Source organism: Rhodofomes roseus, assembly GCF_022264815.1.
Source record: "Rhodofomes roseus strain CIRM-BRFM 1785 chromosome Unknown C8Q71scaffold_21, whole genome shotgun sequence".
Classification (NCBI taxonomy): Eukaryota; Fungi; Basidiomycota; class Agaricomycetes; order Polyporales; family Fomitopsidaceae; genus Rhodofomes; species Rhodofomes roseus.
Genome location: NW_025952977.1, coordinates 279217 through 295575, shown reverse-complemented (window position 1 = coordinate 295575; position 16359 = coordinate 279217). Strand labels below are relative to the sequence as shown.

Sequence of the window (16359 nt, the reverse complement as noted above, 5' to 3'; positions counted from 1 at the left end):
GGCTCGGCGCAATGCCCTCGACATTGACTCACATGACCGCGTCCCTTACCCTCCGTGGATGATCCAAGCGCCGATGGTCCGTGCGCATCTCCTCGCCGCTATATAAGCCGCCCCCCGACATCGTGAATCCTTACCACTCTGGCCTTTTGGCTTAGATCAAGTGTAGTATCTGTTCTTAATAGTTTAACCACTATTATGGAGGCACCGCCTCCATTATTGGTTATCTAATTTTTGCCGCCCTTGTCCTCGGGCTCTGCTTGCAACCCGGGGATTCGATGACCTTGCCACTGCAGTATCGGCTTGTGTCGTCGGGGGATCCCCTCGCTCTTCTTTTTGTGCGCTTTTCTCGGTCTTGCCATTTGGTGACACCTGGAAGCTAGCAAATGGAATTGTGACCTTCTTGGTTATTGTGTGATGTGTTGGTGATTTGACCTGGAGGAGCCCTACGTAACGGAAAGATCCTGCATGTAGAGGAGAGGTTCTTGGAAATATATTGATTGACCTTGGGTTCTGATATATCTGTGGTGATGCTGTTGTCGGACAGGCTGGTTAGGCTTGACCCAAACCCCTCGCATGACGTGGAGGGTCTTGCGGCGAGACTAACGGGTTGCTGTGTAGTCCACGTACTACTAATCCTTGCCGATCCATTGTCTAATGAACACAATGCTAAAACTCTGTACTACAAATGGATGTGTATTCGAAAGCAGCGCAACAAAGCATATACAAATTACCAATAGTGCGACACAATACATAGATGTCCCAATAGAAAGCCCCACATAGTCAACCCCGACAGCATCACTGCACATCCGTTTTCGACTCCTATGTACTGACCTCAGTGCATGCCACGATGAGACGGCTTTGCACGATCGCTCGCATCCACGCGCTGCCGAATGAGGCGTTTGTGTATGCCTCGCGCAGCCCGCATCAAATCGGGCCACAAGAACAGCGGCACCACGACCGCCAAGATGGGGATTGCGATCTCCCAGAACCTGTACAACACCCGCATACATCAAGACTTTGCCTTGCGTGGGGAATTGAGCTGACTTACAACAGGTCGCTATTGTTGTTTACTGACCAGAATCTTGTGAAGTTCATGCCCTACAGAACGTGTGACGTGTCATTCATACCGGGATTGGACGAATAGAAACATACAAAATAACCGGAAAGGAACGTGAGAGGGAGGAAGATAATTGTAATGAGTGTCAGCTGTCGCCTGGATGGAACGGGTAAGCAGACGTGTCACACCATGGTCGGCGCAGGACACGTACATGCCCTCGTTCATTTGGTACGAGACCATCTAATCACGAAGTCAGATCGTTCCGCAAGGGCACGATGCATAACGCTGTACGCACGTTACACGTATAGTTGATGAGGTTGTCGCTGACTCCCGCAAACATGTCCAGACTCATCAGTATGTACTCCATATGGTCGTGCACGTCCGCCTACATGCAACCATTCAAGTCGTCAGTTTCATCTATTTGCAGTCATGAATGGGGTTGCACGAACCAAGTACGTCTTCGCCTTCTCGCTCATGAATCCAACTGGCTTGGTCACCGCCTCCCACACCTTGCCCTCGCTCGCCATAATCGCTGCGGCACGGTCGGCGTCGTACCGCCGAAGGCCGTATATGAGCGTCTTGATTGGTTCGAGCGTACGTTTATGCATGTTCAGATCGCCCTGAATCATGTGTACTGCGACACACGTTGACCTCAGCTGGTCATCGAACAGCCGCAAAAGGAAGACGAGACGTACACGCAGTGACGGTCTTCATCTTCGGGCGAATGAGCACGTCTTGCTCGATCTTGAGTATCTTGCCCTGGTACTCCTCGACGACCTCAAGAGCCTGATCTACGACTACACGAAGATTGGATCGAGACGTAAGGGGCGGGTTGTAGCAATAAGCGTGGAGACCCACTGAGGTCGATGAGACTCTGAACGAGCAGCGACGGGTCGGCAGTTCTCCGCAGTCCGGTATCGGGCTGGCGGAGGCGTTCCCGGATTGGCGTCATGAAGTCGAGGTTCGACTCTGCATATCATGAATGTCAGTATAGCTCAGTGCCCGCCACCATGCTTAACGGACCTTTCGATATGGAGATCACCGTGCCTTCACAAATGTTAGCGAGTGTATGGTGACGAAGCGGAACATGGACGCATACCATCACGGAAGAGGAAGATACAGACGGGGCTGATCTTGACGTTCACCCGGTCCTCGTTCTCAAGCTTCAGCTTCTCAAGTACTTTCCTATCACGCGTAAAGCTCTTCTGTAACCCAACTCATTGCTGAGTAGCCCATGAAGCGTCTCTGGCGCAGCACACTTACCTTCGATGGCTGAGGCGCGAGTGAAGCGGCCCTCGTATACCTTCCGCGTACCATCTCCACATCTTCTGTTGCCGCTCTCTTCGCGGATCCAAAGCGCCTGCTCTCCGACCCCTTCCGCTCGTAGTCCAGATCCTCCATGGGTCCTGGCGACTCTGAGCGCGGTATCTTGCCTGGGTCTATGCTGCTAGGGTCATCCGAATCATCGTCGGTTGTGTACCATTGATCCTCAGACGCAAGGCGGTGGCAGAGAATGCGCAGGAAGAGATGTTGTGGGTAGTAGTCCGCCTTGGAGCGGGCGTTGTTGCCGTGTTGGTGGATGACATCCTCAATGGCAAGAGGGTGCATGTCTGCACACGTTCAGTAACGCATGCCTGTCACAAAAAGGATCCAACAGACGCACCGTATCGTATCGCCAACGCACTCAACACGTCCCAACTGATCCCACCCACATTGATCCACCGCACCCTCGCCCACGGCTCCCGCTTGCTCGCCTCTGGCGACTGCAGCATCGACACCACCTCGCGATTCCCCATCCGCCCCACACTGCACTTCGTCACGGAATAATCCACGATCTCGATCACGCACTGTTGGCGGATGTGACCATAGTGCGCATTCGCGCTCGCGCGGCGGGGGTCGATGCCCGGCTCTGCGCCGATGCGCCCCGAGGTCATTATTGTCGACGCGCGGCGCATCGCCATGACACGATGGACCGTCGCACGGAAGCGCTGTCGGTGCGCGCCAGGCGGTAGGGGCGCGGCAGGTGCGCTCTTCGCTGTCGGGGACCTGAGGTTGAAGTTCGCTATGGGCGACCTGAGCGACTTCCTGGGGGACACAGGCGTGTTAATTTTGATACTGGGAAGCCTGGGCTTGAGCTTAGTGTCTTCAGTCACGATGGCCAGTGGGTGCTTGAGAGCATCGGAGGACGACGAAGGCTTGTCTGTATATTGAAGTTCGGGCCCAGCGGTGACGTCCTCGGAACTGCTGGAGCTCGTCGAAGAAGGCATATCTAGATATTAGCAGTCTATAGGGATATACTGTACGCGCAAACGGAGAGAGGAGAGGAGAAGAAGTCGGTGGGGTTGTACACGAAGTGGCCACGATACAGACGATGGAATCACAGCACCGGTCCTGCCGCCGGATGATATTGCGCTATTCAGGGAGCCTGGCAACGCGCAGGGCAGCGTTGCCCGGAAGTTTGATGAACCAATCAACACACTGTCCGTGGAAGCAAATCTCCACGTTTCCCCCGCGGGTCTGGGCGCTGTCCAGCGCCAGTACTTGCGAATTTGTCAATATCATAGCAAGGCATCGCGCCCGCATCGAAGTCGAGACTCACTTGCGAAGGATATATTCGTTACTTGTAGCACAACAGTCGGTAGTGTACACAGAGCAAAGTACAGTCCACGAGGCACTTGAGACAGACAACACGGCGAGCAGCGAAGCAGACAAAGCACAGAACAAGCGACACAACATGAAGAGGCGATTGTGCGGAGAGCGCTACACCTCTCCATGGAAGACACATTCGGTGAAGCGCGTATCCTCGCTACCCGCCTTAGTCAATAGAATCTCCTTAACCTATAGCAGACGTGGAGCTTATGTGAACGCCATCCTGACAGCATAGAAGGCAACAGACGTACCTCAGGAGGGGGGTTAAGACCAAGAGCCTCTGCACGATTCCACCTTTCCAAACGGGTGACGCCTACGCATGGTCCATACTCGTACGACCTGATAGCAGCCAGAGGTCAGCTCCATTCGTGAAGCCTCAGGATCGGACTGTGCGTACATATCAAAAACGCGTAGGATGTGATCAACAGGCGACCGGCCTTCACCATGGACTATCAGAAAGAACAAGGTCAGTGATGAGCTCTGGGACAGATGTTATCATATTGAAACGATGGTGTCGAGACAGTGTCGGCAGCGACAGCGATGGTCAACAGACAGCCGCCTCGAGGGTGGTTGCAGAGTTATTGCAGGTCGAAAGGTGGGAGGGCAGCCCATACGTGCTTTACATCCACCGCACACAAGCGCATATACCCCGACACACCATTGCAAGAAAGAACGTAACACTCACCAGGCTCAAGATTCCCCATCTTCTCCCTCACAGCACCGTAATGTTTTGTCCACCGTCCATCCTTCGGTAGGTCGTCCAGCTCGCCCTTCTTCGTGATCCGGGCTAGCTGGCCTGACCCCTCTATACTTGTGCGCGCCTTCGCACTCCTCGCCTTTGCCTTCACGGGCAGAACTCCAGCCTCAGTCTTCTCGATGTTTTCCGTGCCGTCGCGCGACCCAAACACGCCCTTCTTGCCCGCGGCCGCACCCCGCAGCTTCCGCCTCTTCGGTGCAGGCTCAGCCTCCTCGGGCTCGCTGATGCTCTCCCCAGCAGGTGCGGACTTTCTCTTGCCCTGCCGCGTCGTCTCGAAGTCACTGTCGCTCTCGATTTCATCGGGTAAAACGTCATGGTCGCTACCGTCTATCTCGATGACGTCCGGGATGGTCGGTTCGGCGGAGGAGGATAGCGTCCGCTTGGTCGTTGGTCGAGACACTTTACCCTTTGAACCAGTGGTAGCTGTGCGCCTCCCGGCGGTGAACGCAAGGGTGCCTTGCTTCATTGGCGTGGATCTCTTCGTGGGCATGGTTACAGTGTAGAATGAGTGTGGTTACTCGAATATGATGGTTGGATAATAGGGGAGCTCACGCCCGGGATTTAGGACTGGTTCACAATCGCTGTCCTCTGCCGCTTATACTTATTTCCGTATTTGCACGGCAAATTATTGGCCGACTAGCTCAGTTGGTTAGAGCGTGGTGCTAATATGCGACGCCAAGGTCGTCGGTTCGATCCCGGCGTTGGCCAAGAGTTTTTGTCAACAATGTTTGCATGTTTTTCCCCCTCCCGTCTATCCGGTCAGTCCTGCTGGGCAGTAGCTTTGGATGATTCCGTTTTGCACACAGAACACCTCTCGATCCATGCTCCAGCTTGCAGGATGCACGCCTCACATGGGGCCCAGCCCCATCACATCGACCGAATAAGTGGTTTTTCGACAGTCGACATTAAACGGGCTCTCAATGTACTGGCAAAACGAGCGGCAAGACAGAATCGTAGATTCAATACAGTATGAAGACAGCAGTGCAAGTTGTAAATGTGCAAGTCCAAAATGCGGGAGAAGTCCGTACAGTCCGTGCTCGTCCATTACAATTTACCGCCAAGGGCGGCGGGAGGACGGCGTTGCTCACTGGGGCGTTGTTCACAGCGCGCTTGTTTCGCGTGCAGATGCGCACGCGAAAGTAGTGCGCGTGCGGGAGGCACTGGCACGATCGCGCCGGCGCCAGTTTCGCATACGGATGTGTATGCGAAAGTTACCGCGGGTACCAGTGGCGTGGTCACGGCTGTGAATACATGAGACATCGATAGAGGCAGGTAGGCGGCGGCGGCAGCCATGCGAGCGTAATGTACAGCCAGCTACACACGAATACCGGGGCGACAGTGGCAGCGAGGCGGGGATGGTGGCGGGGACCGCGACGGACGCGACACTGGCGGCCGCATTGCAGCGGCGACGCAGCGAGGCGGGCAGCGCAGGAGGGGGACAGGGCCGTTAACATGCGGGCGCAACGTACGGCCAGCTACACACACGCACGACCACACGCACGACACATGCGCAACAACCCGGCGAGGGGCGGGGCGGGGCGTGTTGGGAGGAAGGGCGTGCAGCGGCAGCGAGCGTGCGTCCACGTGCCCGCGGTCCATTACTCCCAAGGACCTCTTGGGAATCCTCGGTGGATGGCAGTGGCTGAGACCGGGCGATGTGGCCATGACGCGACCGACGTGCAGCGGGGGTAGTGACGGACACGGACGCGACGGGTGGACGGAGTGGGAGGGCGACAGCGTTGCACGGATTAGAGTTGAGAGTTCATGACAGAGGCTGCGAAGCACTGCACAGAACGCGCGAACCCCTTGAGTACGATGTGTTGAAATGGCCGTCGCATACCATGCATACGGTGGGCCTAGCCGACCACTGAGCGAAGGTGATTCATTCACTGAGTTAGGGCTCGCGTTTGTCCGTTGCCTGACGCGGTCTCACTTTGAGATGACAGGATCCCCTATATATCGAGCTGGCAACTTACCACAAACAAGGGTACATGCACGGCGCGCATTTGCACAAATTTGCACAAGATTTGCACGTACGTAGGCTGTGGCTTTGGTATCACCCGGCTCCCGACTTGCTGCTGTAGACCATTCCGTCAGAAGCATCGATCCGAACACGCCAGTGATAGACTCAGTCTCTCTCGCTCTCATCGGCAAGAATGGACTACTTATATTTGTTGGGCCAACACTGCGCGGCACCTGCCCTGAGAGGGATAGCCTACAAATATTCGGCCGGTAAGTCCGCTGACTGTGGCAGCGGGAAGCCGAAGGAGGTGAGGAGGAGCCTAAGGCGGGGAGAGGAAGCGGGGACGTGCCGCACCGAGGACCGCGATCAGTTGATGGCATTGATGAGGAAGCCGGGCGGCGGCCCACGTGACAGCATATTTGGGGCGCTTCCGAATGCGCCTTAGCGGGAGAGCGCTATTGGCACTCAGCACTCAGCAGCTCTTCATATGGGCGGCGACCGCTCCCGGCACGCTCGCCGCCCTCTGTCTCCTCCCACCCGCTCGCTGCTCCCCAGTCGGGAACTGCGGGCCCGCGTTGGTACACGATGATCCTCCTCGCCCTCAATGACGACGTCCTCACGAACATCGTCTTCTTCCTCTCCTGCCGCGACGCGCTCAGCCTCTCCGCGACGGCTAGACACATCCACTACATCGCGAAACGACGTGTGCACACGTCTGCGGAGCTGCACTTCCCCATGCAGACACCGCGCTTCTGCGCGTACATGCTCGACGACGTGCTCGACCGCGCACAGCGCCTGCAGACCCTTACGGTCACCTCCAAGGCACTCTCGGTCGACGGCGGCGCCTTCAGTGCGGACTCGTCATCCGCAGATGCGCTTGCGGACCTGCTGGAGCAGACGACGAATCTGCGGACCCTCAGCTTGGGCTGCGCGTCCGCGCTTATGAAGCTGGACGAACGCATATGGCCTGCCATCGCCGACCTGCGCACTCTGGAGGATCTCACCCTGGACGACATGACTACCGAATCGACGCGCCTGCTTCCCACGCTCAAAGGGCAGCCTCATAGGCTGCGTATGCGCTTCGCCCATTACCCGAGCGTCGTACCGGACATCAAGCCCCTCCACAGTGTCTGGAACTTGGAACTCGAAGGTATCACGATGCTGCGCGATCCCGTAAAGTCTACATGGCCCGTCTGGCCTAATGTCCGTCGCCTCGGTTTGGAGAACACGTCTGTCACGATGTCTGCTCTCCTCCACACGTTTCCTAACGTCCGCAGCTTCGTCCTCGGGCGCGCGAGCATCACGGAGCCGCACTGGAAGCTGCTGGAGAACAAGGATAGCCAATTGACATGCTGGCCTGACCTGGACTACGTCTACGGGCTGCCGTACTACTTCGGCAACTTCGGTACCGGTGACTGGCCCGTGTGTTGCCCGGTGCAGTGGTTAAACTTAACCGCGGCCAGCTGGGAGAAGCCTCAGCATCGCCAGCCGTTCTTGCGCGCGATGAACGTCTTGCCGCCGACCGCGCTTAGCTTTCGGTTCCAGGATGTTGGGACGACCTCCTATTCATTTTTCGTTGACCTCGTTCAGACCGCGACACGCTTGAGGGGATTGGAGATCGTCCTCGTCATCCCCGCTAATCACGGAGCAAGCGACTTTCAATGGCTGGTAAGGATTCAGGCATTTAGGAGGAGATACGCGGCTTATCATGGGACGTCTCAGGAAGGACTCATGCTCTCTCGCATCGTGTGCCTCAAAATCACTCTGGACCGCTCATCTTGGAACTGCACCCAGACCATCGATCCTCAGAAGTTGGTCCGCACACTTTCCTCGGTCCAATATGTCTCGCTCCCGTACTTCGGCGATGCGAACAGGCTAGGAGAGCACAGGTGGTGGAAAGCCGTCGGAAGAGGCATCGAGCGCACCGTAGCTCGTGTGCCAAACCGTCGAGGTGATCGCGTGCTCGAGTACATGCGCGAGCCGGCCTACGACCCCGCTACGAACTTAGACGGTGTGTAATGACTCTGTCATGCGCTCTCCTGCTCATTGATTGCTTGCATAGACATCCCATGAAAACGACCATGTCCATATCACGCCCCTCGTGTATCGCTGATTTTCCTCGTCTCTTCATACCCATCGTGTTCCCTCATCTGCTACGTCAACGTCACTGTCACATCGCCAACACCTCACTGGGTGAACCGTATCGCGGACGACTTGCTGAGTCTGCCGATGCCCACATGTCAAATTCGCCAAACCACATCTGCCAGCCCTCGCGCCCGATCGCATCGCGTCCATTTACACATTTTGGCTTCTTGATCGCCAGAGGCTTCGCCGCTCTCCAACAGTCTCCAACGAGGCCTCCTCGGACCAACCTCGGACGTTGCGAGTATGTTCCGGAAGTCTCCGACACTAGGGCTGGCGCTGACTCAGCTGGGTTTGTCAGCCCGACTTATACCCGACTCATCCGGATCTCGATCGCCTACTTACGCATCATCCACAGCCACTGTCACCATCCGTTGCCTTGCCCGAGGCTTACGTCTCCTCTTGTACTCGTTCCCTCATCACTACTCTCGACTCACAACTCAGTATCTATGCCCATGGAATCCATAGAAATCATTGTCTCTCATCGTGGTACACAACACCACCTCTCGCTGCTTCCGGACGACACCATCGCGCTCCTACAGGCTCGTCTGGAAGAGCTCACGTCCGTACCCCCTTCCCTCCAAAAGCTGCTCTTCAAGGGCAAGAAAGCTAACCTGCAAGACTCTGACACACTCGTGCATGCTGGGCTCAAAAATGGCACGAAGGTCCAGATGTTGGGTTCAACGACGGAGGAGCTCAGTCGCACACTCGCTGCTGACACCGAGTTTCAGCGGAAGGAGCGGATATTGCGGGAGAGGGCACTGAAAGCTCCCGTCAAGGTACGTACCATCGTAGCAATTCCGTACATCCACCAGCCTGACGACCCGCTAGGCCCGTTCCACCTCCTCACCCTCTGCGTTGTCCCAGTATACCTTCCACCACATCGAACCTCTCGCACACCTACCTGAGCCCGCATCCGCCCGTGCACTCCTGACACGCCTCGCGAACGACCCTGCGATCCGGCATGTGATGCAGACGCACCACCTCGCCGTCGGCCTCCTCACTGAGCTCGCGCCGCATGAGCAGCCGCACCTTCTCGGGCTGAACGTCAATGCTGGCCAGGCAATCAAGCTCAGGCTACGCACGGACCGGTATGACGGTTTCCGGTTGTATAGCGAGGTGCGGAAGGTGCTGTGTCACGAGTTGACGCACAATGTCTGGAGTGACCACGATAACAACGTGAGTGCCTATCATTCTACGCCGCCCGCGGCGCAGCGTTGACCTGGTTATTGGGGCATGCAGTTCAAGGAGATGAACTCCCGGCTGAACCGCGAAGTCGCAGAGTTCGAGCGCGCCGCGGCTGAGGGGACGCATCATCTCACGGGGTCGGGCGACGCATATCAGCCCACGTCGGAGCTTGAGGCGGAGGCGCAGACGTACATCCTCGGTGGAGGGCAGCAGACGCTCGGTGTGTCTGTACCGATTGTGGCCGACGATGAGTCAAGGGAGGAACGGCGGCGGAGGCTATTAGACGCGACCATGAAACGCTTGCAGAAGGAGGAGGAGGAGCTAGAGGAGAGGTGTGGTACCGCTGCTTCATCGTCTGTTTCCTTGTAGATATAGTCTTCTGTAGCCATTAGTATACCAGGTATCAATGCGAGGTTTGGACCGGACAAGGCACCGCAAAAAGTTGACGGGAACTAGGGGAACTCTAAGGTTAACGTTTGCTCTGATACCGTGTCAGGCAACGGACAAACGTGAACCCCCCTATGTGAATCTCCTACGCTCAGTGGTTGGTTAGTCGTCTCACGATGCTCGTCGGCGCCAACGGTGTTCGCAGCCAGAGTGAAGGGGAAAACGGCATAGTCACGGCCCAACGCCCGTGACGATATGATGCTGTGGTTGCAGGTTGGTTGCAAGCACGACAATTATAGAATGAACGTTGACTCTAAGACGGCGAACCATCGACGATTCTGGAAGGTACCTCGAGGATTCGCCGAAAGCAGAAGCTGACCTACCAAAAGCAGAAGGCATCCAACCATGCTTCTGGGCCGCGGTCCATGGCTCGACGTCATCTGGCCTGGGCACAACAAAGGTCCAAAGCCTAACTGATGAATCGGCAGTTGGTTTGCAAACGATGGTTCGACACGAAGTGTTATCGTCAGGGGTTGGAATTGCGACCGGGCCAAAGCAGGCCCTACGGCTGCCCGCGCGGACGCGCACTGCCCTGTCCGGTATTGATGCGCTGCTTCGGCGGGAGCTGTAGCGGTATGGCCGGTATGGGCCAGTCTCCAAACAAACTGGGCATTAATAATAACCTAGTACGTGCAACGATGCATAGCGGGCAAGTCCGAGTCTGTCTGGCTGTACTACGCACACACCGCAGCGATGGGTCTTAGACTGGGGCGGTCTCCCCCGTGTCGACGATGCAGTGCCATACCAGGCCAGGGTGGCACTGTGACTTCGCCGTGAATGGAGCTGAGATACATACATAAACAGCGTGTATCTCCAAACCTGGGATTAGCGGCTACTGGAGGTGACGTCAGTTCCTTTGAGGGCAACCGGGCGATCGTCGCGGGGCTGGAAATGATTTCTGTTAAATTATGCTCGGCCGGGAAAGGAAATGCGGGCGCGCCGCGGGACTTGCGGATGCCGGATATGAGTGGGACGGTGCCGGCTGTTGCCGGATGCGGGGATGTGCCTGGTGCACGCGCGCCAACCCAGCGCACACTCAAATCCGGTCGCTGTGCGCTCTTCGCAAACTCTGGCTCTGCGTGCACTCTCGTCGTTGCGCGCAGCGACCGCGCCGCCCTCCTATGCCCTTCCGCTCGCGCACCTCCATCGCCACCTCCACCGCCAACGGCAGCGAGGCGGACGTCCCTCTCCCCATCCTCAAGCCAAAGGCCATCACCGTGGAGAAGTCCGCTTCCGTTGAGACGTCCGGCCTCAGCGACACCCTCCGCGGGACGCCCCTGCCGCCCCCCGTCGTCCAGGGCTCTGGCTCGTCGACCAAGCGCGGCAAGAAGAAGAGCGCCCGGGTCGACCGCGGCCTGAGGGTCCACTGGGCGCAGTTCAAGCGGCGCATGGGCACAGGGACTGCTCCGTCGACGTCGTCTGCCATCGAGCCCGACGAGAGCGGTGACAGCTACAGCAATGGGCGGGCCCGGCAGGCGCAGCTGGGCGACGAAGACGACGACGGCGTAGACGAGGTCGTCGTCGACCGCGAGTGGTCCGACGAGATAAAGAGTTCATCCTGTACCCACTCCGAGCACGGCGGCACCCCGGAGAGGACAAGCAACCCCCTCGGCACCAACACCGACATGGAGAGCCTTTTCGTCCGCCCCGAGGGGTTCTGGGCCATGTGCGGGCCCCTCATCTTCCTCCGCTGGAGATGCTGGCCGGTCGTGCATGATTTCTTCGTCAATCACTTCATGGACGAAAAGTCGGAGCTGCACTACAGCAAGGAGAACTGGTTCATGAAGAAGGTATGTATCCGTTGACGCTTTCTTTCTCTGCAAATCTACCATGTGATCTGTGTAGAACCTGGCCTTGTGGTCTTCTGCATTCCTCGTCGTCAACTGGGTCCTGGCTATGGCTTTCATCCAGAAGCCTATCACAATAGCGGATGAAATCTACTACTATGGTGTAAGTAGGCCGTCTCTGATATCAATACCAAGCTAAACTGCTCTGCCCTAGATTGCCCCTGCGGCGACCTTCCCGATATTCGTGTTCGTGATGTTCGACTTCCCTAGGGACCGGCCGACACTCTACCAGTGCTGGGTTACGTTCGCAATATGGCAGTGGGCATTCTACAACGTCATCATGATGTGAGTGGGCCGATGTTCACCTCCTTCACCTAGTCTCCAGCTGACGTGCTTCAGGTATCTCTGCGGCTTTTACACCAAGGACGGGATTCTGCCTTGTTCGAACCGCGATTTTCTCACGCTCTTTTAGTGAGTGCCGTTCTCCAGTTGGTAGCATAACGTTAGACACCTCCCGAGGAGAGCCCCAAGATGATGTCTCGCTTAGAGCGCGAGCGCTGGCGTACGTAGCGGTCACTGGCCGCTGCGACGTTTGGAACCTCTACCTTTGGAGTCCCGATAATGTCTGTGCTACAGACGAGCGGTGTCTAACGTTGTGCAAATAGTCATATAACTTTGACTGACAGTAGACTCTAGTTATGCGACCGCGCTGCAGACTGTCGGACTGTTTGGCTTGAAGATCAATCGTTTCCCCGCTATGATAGCCGCGGCACTGTTCTTCGCAGTGTGAGTAAACCGCGGCACTGCGCCGATCGTTCTCGAACTTATTCTGTTCGCAGGGCCTGTGGTCTGATCATACCTATCCACACGCAAATGATCCGAAGTCAGTGACGTCTGCTGGCCTCGATCACCTCGCCCGCTTACTCGCTCCACAGATCTCATCAACTTCCTCTGCTTCCAAGCCTTCTTGCTGTACATTCATTTCATGCGAGAGAATGTAGGCGCTCTTTATAATCTATACAGGATTGTCCTAACTAATTAATTTCCAGGCGGAGCGGCGGTTGTACACGTTACGCGATCAGCTCAAGGTCCAGTTCCGGGCAACGCAGAAAGCACAGGTCAACGAGCGCAAGGCAGCGGACTCGAAGCGACGACTGACATCGTACGTTTCAATTTCAACTAATCCCATATGATTTATAACAATCTTTTGCAATAGCTATGTCTTCCACGAGGTTCGGGTGCCGCTCAACACGGCGCGTACGTACACTTTGCAAGACTTCATCGCGCTGCGATTACTGATGACTGTTACCCATCTTCAGTTCTCGCAGTGCAGAATATGGAGGCCTACGGCTCGGTCGCGAAGGCACAGGAAATCGAGTTCAAGGCGTTGGAGGGCAGTCTCAGCATGATGTCCAAGGGTCAGTCAATCACGGATATGTTGCCTACTGGGTATTGACGTACAATTGTAGTGCTCAATGACGTCCTCGACTTGTACGGGCTTACTGTTTCACACCGTGATATTGGCACTGACAGGCATATAGTAACCGTATGGATAGCGGGCGTTTTGAGTCTGTCCTTAAGGTTCGTGACCGTGCTAGGCGAGAAGTGCTGGATTGACGCGTGGTCCATATGTAGCCGTACTCCTTCCACCAGGTCATGCGCTCGATGTTCGTCCCTCTGCGTTTGGCGACGGACGCGCGCGGGCTTGAGTTTGTCGCTGACCTGGATAGGAATATCGACGAGGTGCGTGAGTTTCGGGCATAGTGGGATTTCGTGACTGATCCATGACCGTGTAGGTCGCGAGGAGAGCGTTGCACGAGGCTTTGGGCGAGAGTCCGGACGTCGTTGAGAGCCGATTGAAGGACACTTTAGGCGAGGACGGGATCGTCGTCGGCGATGAGACGAGGTTACGGCAGATCATCACGAACCTCGCAAGGTATGTTGCGCTTTGTCAGCTCGGAACATACGAGCTTATGCCGCATTGTGTAGCAACGCGTGCAAGTTCACACCAACCGGCGGCAAGCTCACGGTCACGACGAAGCTCGTTCTTCCGGGGCTCCCGCCCGGGGGTGAGAGCGCGAGCGCGTGCGATGCTAATGATACCGTTCTCGAAGACTTCAAGGAGACGTCCCATCTCGACGTTGCCGATGAGAATGGCCAGTCAAGCCCGCCTATTCCTCATCGGTTATCGGCCACGCACCTCACGCAGCACAATAACACGCTTTCGAAACCGCCACCAATCGAGTGGATCGTTGTGCGCATTGAGGTGACGGATACGGGGTACGGCATCAGGCCGAAGGACATGGTGCAGAGCAAACTGTTCAGTGCGTAGCTCGAAGGGGTTCAGTTTTGCCAGATGCTGACGGCCCGTCATAGGTGCCTTCAATCAGACGGAACAGGGTCGGTTGCAAGGTACGTCGCAATAGATTCGCGGCTTCGATGAATGGCTTGGTGACGCTGCGTCCGTGTAGGTGGGAAAGGCACCGGTTTGGGCTTGGCGCTCGTGCGTCAGATCGTCAAGCTTACTGGTGGTCGTCTGGGTGTGCGGTCGAAGGTCGGCGTCGGGTCGACGTTCTGGGTGGAGCTGCGTAAGTAACTTATCTGGCTTATATGGTGCCTGGTATATGTGTTGATAATCTGTCTCAGCTTTGGGCGTTGGGGTCAAGGCGACGCCTGTGTTCACGATGCCGAGGGAGGACTTCCTTGACACCCCTTCGAGCATGACGAGGACAATGCGGTCCGCAACACAGTCGGATCTGCCATTTTTGGACAGTCCACCCGATTCGCTTCGCATACCTCCGCAAGTTGGTTCGCGATCTACGTCTGCTCTACATAGTATCATGGAGCAAGGTGAGCCTTTCAATGACCACCCTGGTCGGCGGAGATTGATACGACTTTGTCAGGTGGTCTTGTCGAGATCTCGACGAAGCGCGGTGACGGACGGACGACAATCCTCACGCGGGCCATTGGCGATCCATCAACCGGGACACAAGCGATCGTCGACGACACAACGCCGCCAGCTATACAAGAGCCACCTCCTGCGCTCACTACGGACAGCTCCAGTTCAACAACCACCGTCCGCCCTCGCCTCTCGCAGCTCCCGAAACCCGGCACATTTTCTCTGGAACCACCAATATCTCCCGCAGGGTCCGCGGCGACGTCGTCCACACAGCCGAGCCTTACGCCCGGGTCGATATCTGAGGGTCCGCTGCGGGTGCTCGTGGTGGACGACGACCTGCTTACGCGCAAGCTGATGTCGCGCATGCTCACGCGAATAGGCTGCAAGGTCGCGACAGCAGAGAACGGCGAGATCGCGCTGGAGATGATTCTGGGCCCGGGCCACCACGCCACACCGTCCTCGGAGGACACGGGCAGCGCGGGGCTGTCGGTGGACGGGATGTTGGCGGCTGGCGAGGAGTATCGGTATGCGGTTATCTTCTTGGATAACCAAATGCCGGTGCTGTCGGGGCTGGATGTCGTGACGAAGCTGCGGGAGCTGGGCAGGAAAGACTTCGTCGTGGGCGTCACTGGTACGCTTGCTTGATTTAGGTGATAGGGCGTCTGAACTGAATATGTGTGTAGGCAATGCTCTGTTGACGGATCAGCAAGAGTATGTCGAGGCTGGAGCGGAGTAGTGCGTATCCTCTATTCGTTCACGACCTAAGCAATGCTAACGTCATACTCGCAGCGTCCTGACGAAGCCGGTCCTCGAGAAGAGTCTCAAGAGCATGCTCGTGATTGCAGACGAACGACGAAAACGCGGCCCCTTACTCCCACCCGAACCGCCGCGAACAAATGGGGCACCACAGGCCCCATCATAGCGATACTACGCGTGGGCCTAGATCCCCACCTAATTTCTGTACTCTCTCCCTTCCTTGGGTTCGTCGGCATGTTGTGCAACTGGTACTATTTGCTCTGTCATCGTTGGACCTCGCAAGCATCATTACCCATACACCCACCATATTCTTATACACCAATCCCCATCCGTAGCTAAACCTCCCCCTCCTGCACATCCGCATCTACAGCCTGTATTGATCTTTTCCACTTTGGCATACACGAGTCTTCTTTTTGGTTTTTGTGGCACACCTTACATGTTTCTCTATGTCCTGTAGCTCCATCTTTTCCCCCTACCGCATAGCACCCACGTACGTACGTATGCTCCATCACGACGACGCCATGAAATAGAGCCCGCTCTTTCCGGTCTGGTAGCTCCATACTTCCTCTGCCAATCACTATTGGTAGTTCTGCGCTGGGAAGCGACACTTCCGGGGAGATCATGAAAGAAAAAGCAAACCGCGGTTCTGAATTCGGGTCGACTGCTTCCTCCGCAGAGAAGTCACCCAACGGACGTGGTTTGAAATCCGTCACG

General features: G+C 56.5%; 5 protein-coding genes and 1 non-coding gene across 6 annotated transcripts; 4 read left to right on the top strand and 2 right to left on the bottom strand.

Moving 5' to 3' along the window:
• Nucleotides 1-1044: 1044 nt before the first annotated feature.
• C8Q71DRAFT_860939 (uncharacterized protein) lies at nt 1045-3324 on the bottom strand (the record flags this gene model as incomplete). The annotated part of the gene is made up of 11 exons (XM_047927844.1): nt 1045-1098; nt 1153-1213; nt 1269-1297; nt 1353-1442; nt 1507-1691; nt 1753-1854; nt 1916-2026; nt 2081-2104; nt 2157-2262; nt 2321-2667; nt 2721-3324. The coding sequence occupies 11 exons, from the start codon at nt 3322-3324 to the stop codon at nt 1045-1047; spliced, it is 1713 nt and encodes a 570-aa protein (XP_047775469.1).
• Nucleotides 3325-3513: 189 nt separating this feature from the next.
• Nucleotides 3514-5029, bottom strand: C8Q71DRAFT_258492 (DNA polymerase delta, subunit 4-domain-containing protein). Its single transcript, XM_047917351.1, has 5 exons — nt 4392-5029; nt 4104-4155; nt 3958-4045; nt 3657-3895; nt 3514-3597 (listed from the first exon to the last, which is right to left on the bottom strand). The coding sequence occupies exons 1-4, from the start codon at nt 4951-4953 to the stop codon at nt 3818-3820; spliced, it is 780 nt and encodes a 259-aa protein (XP_047775468.1). The 5' UTR covers nt 4954-5029; the 3' UTR covers nt 3514-3597; nt 3657-3817.
• A 64-nt stretch (nt 5030-5093) lies between these two features.
• On the top strand, nt 5094-5171 carry C8Q71DRAFT_t128. The gene has a single exon. It is a non-coding gene; the product is annotated as a tRNA-Ile (tRNA).
• Nucleotides 5172-7011: 1840 nt separating this feature from the next.
• On the top strand, nt 7012-8445 carry C8Q71DRAFT_860937 (uncharacterized protein; the record flags this gene model as incomplete). Its single annotated transcript, XM_047927843.1, has 2 exons — nt 7012-8094; nt 8149-8445. The coding sequence occupies 2 exons, from the start codon at nt 7012-7014 to the stop codon at nt 8443-8445; spliced, it is 1380 nt and encodes a 459-aa protein (XP_047775467.1).
• On the top strand, nt 8060-10359 carry C8Q71DRAFT_258422 (WLM domain-containing protein). Its single transcript, XM_047917350.1, has 6 exons — nt 8060-8094; nt 8149-8437; nt 8489-8812; nt 8870-9347; nt 9400-9747; nt 9811-10359. Exons 3-6 carry the CDS (start codon nt 8496-8498, stop codon nt 10123-10125), a joined length of 1458 nt encoding a protein of 485 aa, XP_047775466.1. The 5' UTR covers nt 8060-8094; nt 8149-8437; nt 8489-8495; the 3' UTR covers nt 10126-10359.
• Nucleotides 10360-11247: 888 nt separating this feature from the next.
• On the top strand, nt 11248-15896 carry C8Q71DRAFT_258352 (hybrid sensor histidine kinase). The gene is made up of 21 exons (XM_047917349.1): nt 11248-11993; nt 12049-12153; nt 12205-12335; nt 12390-12461; nt 12687-12776; nt 12830-12873; nt 12926-12987; nt 13040-13152; nt 13207-13247; nt 13310-13408; nt 13460-13481; nt 13532-13571; nt 13626-13733; nt 13787-13926; nt 13980-14314; nt 14367-14402; nt 14462-14578; nt 14637-14840; nt 14894-15520; nt 15573-15624; nt 15679-15896. Exons 1-21 carry the CDS (start codon nt 11325-11327, stop codon nt 15809-15811), a joined length of 3240 nt encoding a protein of 1079 aa, XP_047775465.1. The 5' UTR covers nt 11248-11324; the 3' UTR covers nt 15812-15896.
• Nucleotides 15897-16359: the final 463 nt, after the last annotated feature.